Here is a 16,033-nt window from a genome sequence, read left to right as displayed (position 1 = left end):
TGACCGCAGGAAGCCAGCGGCTTTTCCGTGGGGGCTGCCTGTCCAAGCTCTGAGTCAGAGCTCACTGGCCAGCAGGGCTGACGGGGGGTCCTGGGAAGGGGACGCAGACTCGGGGCCTTAGGCTGCAATTTTCACATTTTCTCCTTCCCAGTGGGCTCTCCCTCTGGTTCCCAGGGCCGTGGTCCCACGAGCACCCGGGCAGGAGCTGTTTCCAAGGAAAAGTGTCTTGTGAAGGACACATGGCAGCTGGAAGGCCTCTGGTGAGAGTCGGCAGAGGGCCCACGGAAGAGGGTGGTCAGGCCCAGACAGAGCAGTGAGCCAGCACCCGCCCCTCCGGCCCGTTCCCCGGCGAGGCCAGAACCCTGGGGGGACAGGGAAAGCCCCCCCCAGGACCCACTCCCGAGCCTGGGAAGCCTTAGCAGGTGCTGGCAGTCCCACAGCCTGGGGCTGGACGGCCTGGCTCCAGCCTCCCTGGCCTACTTCACGCCGGGCGCAGTAGAAATGTGGGTCAGCATTTGCTCACCCGGCCCCAGGCCAGAGCCAGGGGAAGGAAGCACGCCCAGCTGGGGCTGCCTGAGGCCCCCGCCCCATCCCTGCAGTGCCCCGTCCCCACTTCCTCAGTGGTCAGCCAGAGGGAGGGCCCTGGCATGCAGGCTCACAAGATTCCCAAGGCACCCGCCTGGGGCTCCACTCACCCTTCCTGCTGTGACTTCCCTGGTCACTAGGTCAGGCTGGTTCATCACCAAAGGCAAGCACCCCACTCTCCCCAGTCCACTTCATCCCCAGAAGCCACACCCAGCCAGGATGACCTGAAGGGCTCCTCACCCACAGCACCTGAGCCTGGTGCCTTCACCCCTCCAGGGTGTCTGGGGTGCCTGGGCACCCTGGTGGTCGAGCTCCGGGGCTCCATTCCAAGGGGCTGTGTGCCCCAAATTCGGCAGGGTGCCCTGGGGTGGCACCTGCTGCAGCCCCTACTGCAGACCACAGAGAGCGGAGCCTGGGGCGTGGAGCTGGGCTGCCCTTGTGCAGGGCCCACTTCCCTTTATTCTAGGAATTCCTAAAAGCTGTCTGAGAGCAAAGGACGCAGGTCCTGTTCAGAAGGATTTCAAGAAAGGACCAGCTGTCCCCCAATCACCTCGAACTGAGAGGGAAGAGCGAGGGAGCCCAGCACCGCTCATCTGGGCGGTGAAGTGGGTGGGGCTGTAGAGCCCGTGCGGGGTCCTGGCAGCCTGTGTTGGGACCAAGGGCAGAAGTGTGGGGCGTCCACCCTCCAGCGACCGGGCAAGCTCAGTGTCTTCTGGGTAGAACCAAGGACTGGCCTGGGGGATGGGGACAGGGCTCCCTCAGGCAGATCACAAATGCTTGCCCCCCACCCATTCTACTGCCAAGACATGGGTTTTTTTCTTTATTGATTTAAGAGAGAGAGGAAGGGAGAGGGAGGGAGAGAAAGAAACAGCAATGAGAGAGAACACTGACTGGCCGCCTCCTGCATGCCCCCCACTGGGACTGGCCCCACAACCTGGGCATGTGTCCTGACCGAGAATTGAACTGGCCACCTCTTAGCGCAGGGTCAATACTCAGCCACTGAGCCACACTGGCCAGGCCCAAAATACTAAATAATTTCAGACACACAGAAAAGTTGCAAACTAGGAGCGCCCCCTGCACCCCCACTGCCTACTCGAGCCCCTGCACTTCGTCCCCGAGCTCACTCTGACCGTCGCTACCAGGTGAAGAACATGTCCAAGTTTCAGGGCCTTCCCACCCATGTCCGGGCGCCCACACTGCACGGCGGCCCTGTCCCCCAGACCTGCAGTCCTGCTGGTTGGGGGTGCTGGGCTGTTCTCGCGTTCGGCTATCTGCCGATCCCGTGCTGGAATGAGGCTAGCTTGGGCAGGAACCCCAAGGAGCAGGACAAATGTCCTGCTCAGGGCCAGGTCGAGGCTGTGCCCACTGCTGACACACCCACCGCTGTGTGGAGGTAGCACTGAGTCCTCGAGGTCGGTCACCTGCTGGGGCAGCCGCCCCCTGGGCACAGGCCCTGCAAATCTGCCGTGAGGGTGGAAGGAGGGCTCTGGCCACCATGTGGAATGAGCAGGGCCCAGCTCCCTCCCCGAGTCCTCTGCAGGGCGACACTGCCCTGTCTCCTTTCTCCTGGTTCCACCCCACTCTGAAGGTCCTGCCCTCTGGGGGAGGGCCCAGCAATGAGAACATGTGATGTCCTGGACGACTGTGGCCACAGCCACCAGCCAGGCCCATGTCTCTGGCAGTGACAAGTGGTGAGGGCTCTGGCTCAGCCCCTAGGGGCTGTCCAGGGTGCAACCCACCCAGGGCAGCAGTGTGTGAGGGAGGTGTGCTAGGACCCAGCAGGCCTGCGGGCTACCCTCCACCCGTGCCACCGTGCCACCGTGCTGTGGTGATCTGAAACTGGGGGACTGCCTCCTGCCTGGGAGGCTCATGAAGCTGAATCCCGCTCACCCACTGCCCTCCGCCCCTCAGGCCTCTGCCTTCTCAACTCTAGATGGCGATGCTCCTCCAGAAGGAAGCTGGTGCCAGCGAGGGCTCAGCTGGCACTGTCAGGAAAGGAGGAGCCTCCTCCTGCTGGGCACAGCCACAGGAGGCCACGTGCTCTGGGGTCAAGGAGGCCTGGAGATTTTAGCTCTTAACTCACCAGCTGTGTGACCTCAAGAGGGTCTTTGGCCTCTGGGCCTCAGCTCCTCCTGCCCGATAGCACAGGGCTGACAGCAAGTCACTAGAGGCCGAGTGGGCTCTTCACAACTTCTCAGGTCTGCTGTGGTTCCGTGAAGGTGCCACGGCTCACGTACATGAGTGTGGGTGGCTACATTCAACACAGCGTCACTGACCTTACGCGCCCACGAGAGCCCTAGTGACTTGCAGAGGTGGCTGGAAGAGGAGCCGCGAGGCTGGCAGAGGCTCATGGGCACTGCCGCCATGATCACAGCCACATGGCCCATGCCCTCCACGTGGGCCTCCATGCTCTCCTCCCCTCACCCTACAGACCCACGAGCTCTCCAGGTGCACGGTGCAGCAGGCCAGGGCAAAGCTGCGTGCCTGCTGACAGACAAGTACTGAAAAAGAGAAAACATGACTGGGGCCTGAAGTTCTCCTCTGCAGCCCTGGACAGGGGGCAGTGCAATGTGATCGTGGGTCCATGAGGGAGAGGATGCTGCCCAGGCAGCCTAGCCTAGCCCAGCCCAGCCCAGCCCAGCCCAGCCCAGCCCTGCCCAGCCCTGCCCAGCCCAGCCCAGCCCTGCCCAGCCCAAACCTGCCCAGTCCCCACCAAGCCCTGCCCTGCCCAGCCCAAACCTGCCCAGTCCCCACCAAGCCCTGCCCTGCCCAGCCCAAACCTGCCCAGTCCCCACCCAGCCCTGCCCTGCCCAGCCCCGCCCCTCCCAGCCCCCACCCAGCCCTGTCCTGTCCAGCCCAGCCCAGCCCAGCCCAGCCCTGCCCAGCAGTCCCTGTGATCATGGGCATCAGTGCATCCATGTGCCCCTGCAAGGGGAACCTGTGAAGAGACCAGCAAGATGGCCACGGACCAGAACAGGGCCACACGATAGATGCCAGGCCCAGACCCTGTGGAGAGGAAGCCTGTGCACGGGCACCACACACCTGCGCAGTTCCTAAGAGAGTGACTGAGAGACAGGTCATGCAAGTCCACGTGCCAAACAACATGGACACTGAGCACACGGCAGGTGCAGGAGACCGAGACTGAGAGCACAGAGGCAGCCACACTCAGCACCTCCACGCAGGCCCCTGGAGCCAGGACACGGGGGACGGGAGGCAGACCCTGACTGCCACACCCTCCAAAAGACCAGTGTTTGTTCTAAGGCCTCGGCTGAAGAAAGCATGTTCATGAAAATGATCTTCTCATAATCCAGTAAAATGTAAAATAAATCACACAAAAATGTCACACACATACCTTCAACATTCACGGTCGGAGACTAAGAAACACATTCCTAGGTGATCCTTGTATATCGCAGGCATCAGATCTGAACACGGGGGCTTCCGGGAAAGCCACAGAAAGCAAACAGGTCTTGACAGAGCCCGGGCTCGGGGCAGCAGAGCGACGGTTGGGGACTGAGCTCATCTCAGGACATCAATTCAGGACAACAAAACATTTTAAAGGGCAGAAAGAGGGAATAATGAAGATAACACCAGAAGTTACGTAGAAAATAAATAAGCAAGAGAGGAAAAATGACAGTATTTTTGCTAAAAACCAATGCTAAGAACCCTTCCGCCGAGGGCTGAGGAGGAGTGATGGTCTCGGTTTAGAAGGTGTGTGCTGGGGTTTCGACACCGGTTAGGAGCTACGAAGAAGCCCCACGGAGAGAAAGGGCGGAGAATGCTACGATGCCACAGCTTCAAATCTGGGGAGCTGGGTGAAAGTCGGGGGCAAACAGGTCATTTCCTAGTGAATATAAATGACCACAATGACTCGAAAAGGGAAAACGCGAATCGGGGAGTATAGGGACGGAGGAAAGCTCGGGAACAGATGTTCGCAGCCGAGGATGATCTCATCTCAACTTGGAAGACAAGTTATTCCACTGGTATTTTAACTTTTCCAAGACAAATAAAAAAGGCGAAAGACTCTGTAATTCATCCCGTGAAACCAGTATAATTTAATACAAAAACCTGATGTAGTACTAGAAAACTACAGACAAATGTCACTTATAAATGAAGACAAAAAAACATGTAAGTGAGAGGCAAGCAGAGAGGACCCGGGAGGAAACCGCAGGCCTGTCTGTCCTCGGGACTCGGCAGGTCCACACAGGCTCAAGGGGGGCTCTGTGAGGGACTGACGTAGTTCATTACCAGTTAGCACAGACAATTCAGAGACCAAGTCAGTGAGTACTGACAAGAAACGCAGCGAAATTCGGCAATCATCTTTTGTTGTCGTTAATCCTCACCTGGGGATATTTTACCATTGACTTTTAGACAGAGTGGAAGGGAGAGAGAGGGAGAGAAAGAGAGAAAGAGAGACATCAAGGGAGAGAGACACATCGATTGGTTGCCTCCCACACCCCGAGCGGGGCCGGGGATCAAACCGGTAATCCAGGTACATGCCCTTGACTGGGAATCGAACCCGAGACCTTTCAGTCCATGGGCTGATGCTCTAACTGCTGAGCCACACTGGCCAGGGCAGCCATCATCGTTAATAATACTAATTAAAATAGAAAAGGAAAGTGAAGACTTTGCACACAACAGAGGTCACGCTCCTTCCATGTGGAAACCAAGACTGTTCTGAGCAGCAGGCACAGGGTGGTGCTGGCTTTTGCGATGGTTACTCAGCATTTTCTTGGAGGGTCTAGCAAAGGCAGTAAGGTAAGAAAATCAAACAGATGGCATAAACATTAAGAAAAAGTAGATAAGATTATTTGTGTTGATGATATGATTGTAAACCTAGAGACTTGCCTTTACCCTAGTTTAAAAAATTAAAGATCAGTAAGAAAATTTGATACAAGATGAATATACAAAAATGAGTAACTTCGCCCTGGCCGGTTTGGCTCAGCGGTTAGAGTGTCGGCCTGCGGTACAGAGAGACCCGGGTTCGGTTCCCGCTGGGGGCATGTGCCTCGGTTGCAGTTTGTCCCCGGCCCTGGTTGGTCGTGCGGGTGGCAGCCACTCGATGTGTCCCTTCACAACGATGTTTCTTTCTCTCTCTCTTCCTCTCTCTCTCTCCTGCTCTATCTGAACAAAAAATGGAAAAATGTCCTCAGGTGAGGATAAAAAAATAAAAAAAATGAATAACTTCTAGCCCGACCAGTGTGGCTCAATGGTTGAGCGTCGACCCAAGAAGTCCCCGGTTTGATTCCTGGTCAGGGCACATACCCAGGTTGGGGGCCAGGTCCCCAGTGGGGGGCATGCAGGAGGCAGCCAATCAGTGTTCTCTCTCATCAATGTTTCACTCTCTCCCCCTCTCCCTTCCTCTCTAAAATTAATAAAGACAGCCCTGGCCGGTTTGGCTCAGCGGTTAAAGCATCGGCCCGCAGACCAGAGAGTCCCGGATTCAGTTCCCACTAAGGGCACATACCTTGGTTGCAGTTTGTCCCCGGCCCCAGTTGGGGTCATGTGGGTGGCAACCAGTCAATGTGTCTCTCTCAGACCCATGTTTCTATCTCTCTTCCTCCCGCTCTATCTGAAGACAAATACAAAAAAATGTCCTCGGGTGAGGATTAATTTTATTAATTAATTAATTAAATCAATAAAGACAAAAAATTTTTTTAAATGAGTGACTTTTCACTCCTCTAGCAATAAGCACCCGAAGGAAAAGCAGTGCAGACAAAGGAGCTGTGACCAGCCCCACAAAGAGGTGAGGATGGCCAGAGGCATTCCTTGTTCCTGTACCTGATGGCTGCTCTGCTCCCACGGCGCAGGGACAGAGCCCTTCACCCACCACCCCTACACCTCCAGGGCTTGGAAACACCACCTCCAGCCCACAGGAGGGTGAAGAGCCAGAGGACATGGCTGCCCCTCTCCAAGGCCCACGCCCCGTTTGTGTTCTCTTGGCAAACAGCTTTTATGCCGAGTGAGCTCTGAATCAAGTCAAATACAGGCGGCCACGCAAGTGGGGTCTTCCCGGAAACCATAGACAGGCCAGAGTGACCGCTCTGGGATGCTTCTCTGAAAGACCCAGCCCGATTCTGTTCCATCCTGGGACTGACCGCTGTTGACTGCTTTTTACCATGAATGTGGGTCGTGAATTTTCAAGGCTGCCAGAGCTGGAGAGTGGGATGAGCTTGGGTAAATTCAAACACTTTATAGCTGGCGAGTATGTGGAGAAACTGGAACCCTGTACACTGTGGGTGGGGATGTAAAATGATACAATCACTGAGGTTCCTCAAAAAATTAAAAGTACAACTACCATGGGACCCAGTGATCCCACTTCTGGAGAGCAGGGTCTTGAAGAGATGTCCGCACACCCATGTTCACAGCAGTGCTATTCATAACAGCTGAACTGTGGGTGTCCACCTATGAATAACGGAGAAGCAGAAATGTTCTTCAGCCTCCTAAAGGAAGGAAACTCTGACACCTGCTACCACAGGGGTGAGCCTTGAGGACATTACTCTAAGTCTTCCAGTCACTAAGGATAAATGCTGTATGATTCCACATATACGAAGTCTCCACAGTGGTCACCTTCATAAAGAAAGTAGAAGGGTGAGTGCCAAGAGCACGGGGGGTGGACGGGAGTGTGTTCGGTGGGGACAATAGTTTGACAGGATAAAGAGCTCTGAGGATGACGCTGGTGATGGCCACACAACAATGCGACTAATACCACCGAGCGGGGCACTTCAGATGGTGAAGACAAATAAACCACAGAAACACTCATAACTTTCTCTTCTGTTCTTAGCAAGGATTCAGCGGACTTTCTGGATAAAAGCCAAACACGGCCACATGCCTTTGGCTCCTCTGCATGCACAGTGGGTCCCGTGCTGGGCTGTTCGATGCCGTTGTCTGGTTCCAACACCGATAAGACTCTTGGGAGCTTCACCCTTGTCTGCATCGTCAGCCTGGCACACGACTGGCTTCCTCTCACGTGGTTTCGCCGATAATCACAGAATCTGTCGAGGACACTGAGGACTCACTATACTGAAAGATTTTGTTCTGACCTTTTTCTGCCTGTTTTCTCTTTCATGAATGACAGCGTTTTCAGAAATCCCCACTTTGCCATGTTTGCTGAAGTCCTGGCTTCTAAACTTGGATGAGATGTGGTGGCAAATGCAGCCCAGCACAGGCAGACCTATGTTCCTGGGGGGCTGTCACACAGAGGCAGACAATTCTGAGTTCACAGCCAGAGGGCACCACCAGATCTGTGGCTCCTGGGAAAAGTGCCACTGGAGGTCACTGACATGCTTGGCCAGAGGCTGGGTTCTCTGGCCTCTGGCATGGTCGGAAGGGGCAGGGTTACAGGGCCATCCTGCAGGCAGGCCCCACTGGGCATTAGCTCTGGAGCAAGAGGAGAGCGGTTGCGGGGCTCCCTGGCTCAGCACCTCCCGACCCTGAACCGCAGAGGCTGCAAAGCTAAGCCTAGGACCCAGGATCCACCATGGCTCAGGGTACTCAGAAACCTTGAGTCCAGAGCAGAACTGAGCTGGAGGGAGGTGGGCAGGTTCCCGGGCAGGTGGGGCCAGTAGCAGCTGGTGGATTTGGAAGCCCAGCCTAGGTCCATTCACCCCACAGCTCCGGAAGTGGCCAACACCTAAGGCACATCCCTCTGCTTACATCAGCTGGGCTTCGGCCGTCCCCGGGAACTCCCCTGGCCTCAGCTCAGGAGGTGCTCCGAGGCCTGTGAGCAGGAGGTGGCAGGAGGTTCCTGGGAGTGCCCTGAATGAAGAGCTGAAGGGATGGGGTGGGAGCCCTTCGCCTGCAGGCCTGGCGCAGCCTGGGGACAGCGGTGTGCGGTCTGCGGTATCTGGCAGGAACAGCTGTTGGTCAATGTCTGCTGAGTGGGTGAGTGAGCAGACAAACGTGTGCCTGTGTGACTGGCAGGGTCCCCCCAGAAAGCCAGACACAGGCCTGAGTCTGTGTGCTGAGGAGGAGCCGGCCTGTCCCCCCACCAACCCAACTCAGGCTTGGGCCGCGCCCCGGGAGGGCCCTGAAAGAGCCTTGTTATGCCAGACCTAGAGGCCCCCTTGGCCAGAATCCACAGGGAGAGGTGACCACGGTCATCCCGGCTCAGCTGGAAGTGGAGCACCCCTGGGGGCATCCCGGGTTCTGGGCTCCATAGCAGGACCACAGCCGGGCATGGAGGATGACGACACAGGGCTTACCCAGCACTCCTGAATGCCAGGCCTGTTCTCAGCAACTCACAGGCTCAGGCTCCTAGAAACCGCACACCCCTCTGAGGCCAGTCTGAGCAGCTACAAACCCCAACTCCCCAGTCAGGAAGGACTTCACAGCTGCCCAAAATCCACCACTAGCCACACCCTTGGGTTAAAGACTCCTCTGAGGCGGGGCCCACTCTGCACTTATACTGACTTGAGCTAAAGCAGGCACTGAGGTTGGGGGGTTAGGGGGCAAGGACATGCCCTTAGTCACAGTCCTGGCCTGCAGCCACACCCCTGGGCCTCATTCCCCTAAAACCACCTCAGGGTGACTGACCACAGTGACTTACAGGAAGGACCCTGGGATCAGTGTCAACCAGTTAACCAAGCACTCGATGAATAACAGACTCCAATCCACAAAGTGTATTCTGTCTGTCTCCAGCTCTCCTGCAGCCTTGGGGACCAGGGCTTTTGTCTACTGAGGTCACTTCTGTGTCCCCACTGCTGAGACCCAGAAGGTGCTCAATACTTCATCCTCAGCAGGAGACAAGATGTAGCATCCTGGTTTGCAGAAGAGGAGCCTGAGGGTCAGAGTGGTTTGCAGCAGAGTTCAGGACTCACAGCGTAGCCTACTCCCTACTGGCTGGGCTCCCCATTTGAGGCTCAGCCTAGACCAAGGGGCCACAGGTCACCTGTCCCTGGGTCTCTCTCTATGCCCCTCTCTGAGCACGGCAAATAACCGGGCCCTATCCCTGTCCCATTGTGTCCCAGAACTCCTCAGCCTTGACCTTGAAGAGCATTCCGCCACCAAAGGAAATGCCAGCCTGGCCACCCTCCTCCTAGGCCCTGGACCAGGCTGGGCCATATCCCCTGGCCTTTGGGCCCCACTGGCAGCACATCCCAGGTGAGGCCCCACAGAGCTGCAGAGCCCTTCCACGTGGGTGTGAGGGTTGGAAAAGCAGCCTGATGACACTGGGCTGCCTCTCAGCCATCCTGGGCCTCGGTGAAATGGGGAGAGCCCAGAGACCACTGGTGGCTGCTTAACAGTGGGTGAGAACTGGATTGTGCCTGAGTGAACCGTGAGCAAACAGACGCCACGTCCCAGGCATGCCCTACTTCTGTCCCCAAACCGGGATCAGCGATCCTCCACGGAGAACAAGACGCCAAGAGCTGGGAAATGCCATCTGTTTGCCCACGTGCCCTCCAGTGTGTGGGCTTTCCCAGAGCTGCCACACATCCACACGACCCACCAAGGCCACGCACACTGCCCTTCTCCAGCGAGGGCCGCAGAGACGACGACACACCCGTGCAACAGGCGCGGATGCAGAGCCGGGCCTTTTCTCACCAAGGTTTTCTTGTTGAAAACGTAGTTGTTTTCAGAAAACATTATGCTGTTTCTATCAACGTGCGATAGGTTTACTCATGTTATTTTTCAGTGAGTTACGAATTCTGAACGACTCTGTATGAGCCACACAGAAGCTCTCTGGGCGTGAAGTCCCGCGTCCACGTCTGAGCCACCGAGTGGACTGCGTGCCCGCGAGGCCCCGTGATCTCACAGCCACTGCTCTGGGCTGCGGCACGTGAACGCAGGTGACAGCACTTGGCTCTGTGAGCGTCCGTCCCTCCTGGCTCTTCTTTTCCTGAGCAGGTGAAGCCCTGCCATGGCTCTGAACGGCAGAGCCTTCTGAGGGCAGACCCTCCTCTTCTTCTCCCAGCCCCACTCGTGACTCAGTTCTAGAAACACTCTCCTGACAGCAGTACGAACTCAGATCCTGTCAGCGGCGTCCTGCATGCCAAGCACCCTTGACGCTCTGCCCCTCCAGGGAAGCGGGTCAGGGATGGCCTCCTGCCCTGAGGGCGCCTGGCAGCCCTTCGGGAGGGCCCTGGTGGGCGGCTCGCAGCCCCAGCACTGGCCCCAGGCTCCGAGCGGCAGTGTGCTGGCCGGCTCCACAGCTCTGTGCTCTCAGCCCTGAGCCCACTTGCAGCCTGATTGTGGCCGCAATACACTGGGTTTGGCGCCACTTCCAGGGAGACACTGGGAAGGCCTGAGGGGAAAGCAGAGAGCAGTAGGGAGAGGAGAAGGAGGGGGAGGGCAGGAGGGAGGGGAAGACAAAGAAAGGGGTGCGGCAACTGGCAGGCACCGACCAGAGAGGAGTGACCTCAGCGCCGGAGAAGCCTCTGCTCAGCCTCAGAGCCAGGGCGGCCAGGGCAGCTCCAGGGCACCGAAGTCCCTTTCTCTCCCTCACGTCCTATCATCCGCTCTCTGCCGGACACAGTAGAGGACTTGGGGCCTCGCTGGCCAGCCGGTTGCCATCCTCAGCACAAATTGGAGCTCTGGGCTCTTGCTGGGACCGTCCCAGGCCACAGCCCGGCTGCCTGACTTCCTGCTGCTCCTGCTGGGTGAGTACCCGCGCGTACACCTCTGTCCCCATCCCCCAGTCACCCAGGTCTCCTGGGGCTCCCTCCATCCCCCCGCCCAGAAACCTGCAGCACCCAGAGGGAGGCCCATGTTGGCCAAGTAGTCCTGAGCATCGTGAGCACAAAAGTACCCTCCAGGTTCTGGGTTCCCTCGGACAGCAGAGCCGGGGTGTGGAACTGGGGATGCCGTGCCTAGCACCCGGGCCCCAAACCTGCCAGGAGCCCTGGGCTCCTAGACACGTGCCGGCAAATCCAGCTGTCATCTGAGCGGCTTCACCCCCTGGGATGGGGGTCAGCCAGAGCCCTGAGGTGGGGCGGGGAAGGGATGTTCAGGGCTGCTGACTGGGTCTGTGAGGGCAGGCACGCTGCAGGGTGTCTGGGGCCAGTGTACCAGTGTGGGGTGCTCTCCCTCCTCTCCTAGGTGATGGAGACCCTGACCCCAGCCACCGTCCAGGGCAGGGCCCTCTGGGCTCTCCTCCTGGCCACACTTGGTTCCACAGCCAGCCAGCCACTGGGGGGAGACTCCGTGTGCACGGCCCGGCCCCTGGCCAAGTACAGCATCACCTTCACGGGCAAGTGGAGCCAGACCGCCTTTCCCAAGCAGTACCCGCTGTTCCGGCCACCTGCGCAGTGGTCCTCCCTGCTGGGTGAGCACAGCCCTGCCTGCTGCCTGCTCCTGGCCCGTCCGCCCCAGGGGACAGCCCGACAGCTGCACCACACCTCAGTTTGGAGGGTGTGCTAATCCCATTGCTTCAGTGCCAGAAATATTTCCCGGGTGCCTAACGCACGCTGGCCGGTGATGACCTGCGCTCTGGGGTGTTGTGGGGAGGATGGCCAGCGTCACAGGGAGGCCCGGACGCTGTCACACCAGCAAGGTTCCCAGGCAGCAGAGGCCACAGGCTGTCTACGAGGGGGGGGGGGGGGGCTGTGCTCAATCTGGGCAGCAGCTCACGCGCCGGCGGATCCACAGGGGCAGCACACAGCTCTGACTACAGCATGTGGCGGGAGAACCAATATGCCAGCAACGGGCTGAGGGACTTCGCCGAGCGGGGCGAGGCCTGGGCCCTGATGAAGGAGATCGAGGCGGCTGGAGAAAAGCTTCAGAGTGTCCATGAGGTGTTCTCAGCACCCGCCGTGCCCAGCGGCACGGGGCAGACCTCTGCGGAGTTCGAGGTCCATGCCAGGCACTCGCTAGTGAGTGGCAGACGGTGGGCGGGAGGGCAGAGGCGTGGGTTGTGGTGGCCACTTTGCTGAGCGCCTGGCCCCCCCAGGTGTCCTTTGTGGTCCGAATTGTCCCCAGCCCTGACTGGTTTGTGGGAGTGGACAGTCTGGACCTGTGTGACGGGAGCCGCTGGAGGGAGCAGGTCACCGTGGACCTTCACCCTCATGATGCTGGGACAGACAGTGGCTTCACCTTCTCCTCCCCCAACTTTGCGACTGTCCCTCAGGACACAGTGACCGAGGTGAGGGGCCCCGCTTGTTCCTTGTTTGGACAGCACCCTGTCCATAGGGGCCCAGGGAGCAGGGGTGTGGCCCTGCTTGGGAAGGAGCTGCCCTATAGGATGGGGCTCGAGGTGGTGGCCTGGAGGAGGCCAGGCCTTCCCAGCCCCTTCCCTGGGCCACAGGCCAGGCGCCCCGATGAGCTGTGAGGGTCAAGGCTGGGGTTTACGCACTGTCCTGCTGGCCTCCACGGGCTCCCGCCAGGGCCCAGCACACAGTGGGTACAGGGGGCTCCTGGGCTCCCGCCAGGGCTGATGCCCTTTCTCCCATCTTCCTCAGATAACATCCTCCTCTCCCAGCCACCCCGCAAACTCCTTCTACTACCCACGGCTGAAGGCCCTGCCCCCCATCGCCAGGGTAACCCTGGTGCGGCTTCGGCAGAGCCCTAGGGTCTTCGTCCCCCCGGCCATGGACCTGGCAGGCAGGGGCAATGAGATCTTGGACAGCCTCTCAGGTGAGCCCGGGTAGCACCCCCACTGGGGCGTTCTGCCCTAGCAGCCGTGTGCCTGGGCCAAGCGCTCAGGCTGTCAGGAGCTACCACGCCCACTTGCAAGTGGGGGGCCGAGACCCACTCAGGTTGGCATGTCACACAGGACGTGTCTAGCCTCCACTGTGCTGGGTAGCTGCAGATCCCAAGCCCTCTGCACCAGGCGGGTACCTCTCACCCTTAGAGTAACTCTGAAAATCAGCATCCCAAGAGGGACCATCTGTGGAGGTTCCACAGTGACGTTAGGACAGCCGCCACCCTTCTGGAGGCCAAGCCTGCTGCCCACATGGGACCCCACAAGGGGCAACAGTCCAGGGTTAGGTCACGTCATCCATGTCCCGGGTACTCCCCTGCAGCAGCCCCAACTTGCCATTTCGAAGCCAGGCTCTTGGGTGTGATATGCCCCCACCAGGCTGGGCCAGGACACCAGCAACATCAGGGTGTCAGGAAGGGAGTCAAACCAGAAAGCAGCTGCTGGGCTTAGACAGCCCAGGCACCGTGCTCTTAGGGCCATGTGAGCCTGCGTCTCTGAGTGACTCCAAGAACAGGTTCAGTGCAAGACCCTGGGGTGCTGGGGGTTCAGAGCATTGGCAGATGGCACGGTGCTGGCGGTTCAGTGTTCTGGGAGATCAAACTCTCGCCTAACATTTGTAAGTGAAAGGTTATGAGCCTGGGAGGGAAGTGTGACAAGGCCCAGTCCCCGTCAGAGGTGTGGCCCGTGGCCTGTTGCAGCAGATGGGAAAAACTGCACTGAGTGGCTCCCTGGATCCTCCATGGCAGAGGGGACGGTGAGGACATCAGTGGGGGCATCATTGCCCACCAGGGGCAGGAACCTGCATGTCAGGTGCTGGGCAGTGTGGGGCTGCACTCCCCCCTTGGTCATCTCTGAAACAGTCAGTGACTGGATTCCTGCAGGAGGCTGGGCCCTCAGCGTGTGCCTCACTGGGGTACAAGTGCCCCCCAGGGAATGTGACCATGGCTGAGAGTCCTCTGGGGGCTCTTGCCACCACGGTGCCAGGGTCAGTCCCCACAGCATCAAGCTCAGCACAGGACAGTCATTCCAGTGGTTTCTCAGGTGGGTTTGGTGACCTTTTCCTGTAGCTGACTCTGAACTGTTTAGAAAAGCAATACGAGCATCTCCTCTCCACTCTGAAGTCCGGAACTGGCCTCAGGGGATGGACACACCCTGGGGTGCCCTCTGCCACCAGCTCTTACTCCACACGGCTCAGGGGTCTCTTCTGTGCTTGGTCCAGTTCCAGAAACGCCACTGGACTGCGAGGTCTCCCTATGGTCCTCCTGGGGGCTGTGTGAAGGTCCGTGCGGAAAGCTGGGAGCCAAGATCAGGACTCGCTATGTCCGTGTGCAGCCTGCCAACCATGGGGCACCCTGCCCCGAGCTGGAAGAGGAGGCGCAGTGCATCCCTGACAACTGTGTGTGAGCCCCGAGCCCACACCCCTCAACCGTGGCTGGCGGGCCCAGTCCTCTGGGTTGGGGCCACACTGCAAGCAGGCCGAGCCGGCAGCTTTACAACCTCTGCGCTGCACTGCTGACCAACCCCTCTGCACAGCTGTGCCCGGGGCCGGAGGGGACGTCAGGAATAGGCACCTCCTTTCTGCAAGTCCTCCCTCATGGCCCCACATTCCAAGGTCCACTCTCGTGGAGACTCACAGTCTGCCCTAAATCACGCCTGGTGTACTGACCACCATGTGGGCCGTGGTCCTCCATGCAGAGGGCCTGAGCACAGTGCCTGGCCGGTGCCCTGCAGAACAGCCACGCACCCCAGGCCCAGGAGCCCGAGCCCCACGCGCTTGCTGTGAAATACCTCGGTCCTGGTGCCCAGGCAGCTGCTGGCAAAGGAGCCCTGAGCCTATGCTTGATCCTCAGAGCAAGGCTGCCCTGGGCGCTTGCTGCTCCTGGCATCCAAGCAGGTGATGCCATAGGAGGTAAACAAAGGGGGCAGGCTGGGACACCTCACCTGGCATCGTCATTGTACTGATCTGTGCACTTGAATAAAGATGATCTGTCTCCTGACATCGGTGGCTGTCATCCCATGTTTCCTGGAGGGGCACTGGGCGAGCAGGACAGAGTGAGCAGACAAGGGCCTCACCCCAGAGGAGGGTCTCCCCCAGACTTCACGAGGAGCACAGGACAAGTGATGGAATAGTATGAGCATGGTGTTCAGACCCGCTGCACACACCCAGTCCCTCCCCAGGCCCCTGAGCACCGAGAACCCAAGCTCAGCGGTGGCTGTGGGCTCACTGCTCACTGCCCCGGCCTGTCTGAGGTTGGGGGTTCACAACACCGTGCCATCAGCACAGATCTCTCAGGGGCTCCCAAGTGAGCGGAGCAGAGGCTGGGCGGGGCCCTCAGAGGGTGGTGGGAGATGGGGAACTTTCAGATCATTTTCCTCCTGCCTGGACTCCTGCAGACTCAGATCCCACAGCTCTCCCCATCCTGCCCTGCAGGTGCCCAGAAAGGGCTCCTCTGCCCTTCACGCAGGCTCCCCTTCCATGCTGTTGAGGACCAGGGCCCCATATGGCCGCATACCTTGCCACCATTTCCCTAGCCCTCTCAGGATTAAGAGGTTCAGCTCCCCCTTGACACAGCGGCTCCTTTGGTCCCCAGGCCCACACCCCACCCATCCATGGGCCCGGAGATATCCCTTCCCTGCCCTGACACGCCTCCCTGCAAACTCGACCGACCTCAGACCCCTCCACCTCGGCTGACACTCCTCTCCTTGGCCCCATTCCTCTCAGTCACCCTGACCCTTGGCCTCCGGGAGGAAAGAATGAGAACAGCTGCCTGTGACCATTTTTCCCAGTGGGGGTGGAGGCCCAGCCAGGGCCTT

The 16,033-nt window shown here is 58.9% G+C and overlaps 1 protein-coding gene across 1 annotated transcript; it reads left to right on the top strand.

Moving 5' to 3' along the window:
- Window positions 1–10,940: 10,940 nt before the first annotated feature.
- Window positions 10,941–15,194, top strand: SPON2 (spondin 2). Its single transcript, XM_036273048.1, has 6 exons — window positions 10,941–11,180; window positions 11,620–11,845; window positions 12,169–12,392; window positions 12,470–12,661; window positions 12,978–13,152; window positions 14,439–15,194. The coding sequence occupies exons 2-6, from the start codon at window positions 11,623–11,625 to the stop codon at window positions 14,621–14,623; spliced, it is 999 nt and encodes a 332-aa protein (XP_036128941.1). The 5' UTR covers window positions 10,941–11,180; window positions 11,620–11,622; the 3' UTR covers window positions 14,624–15,194.
- The last annotated feature ends 839 nt before the right edge of the window (window positions 15,195–16,033 follow it).

Source organism: Molossus molossus, unplaced genomic scaffold (genome assembly GCF_014108415.1).
Source record: "Molossus molossus isolate mMolMol1 unplaced genomic scaffold, mMolMol1.p scaffold_m16_p_1, whole genome shotgun sequence".
NCBI classification, from domain to species: Eukaryota; Metazoa; Chordata; class Mammalia; order Chiroptera; family Molossidae; genus Molossus; species Molossus molossus.
Note: the sequence above shows the minus strand (reverse complement) of the source record. Positions and strands in the feature narration are given on the sequence as shown.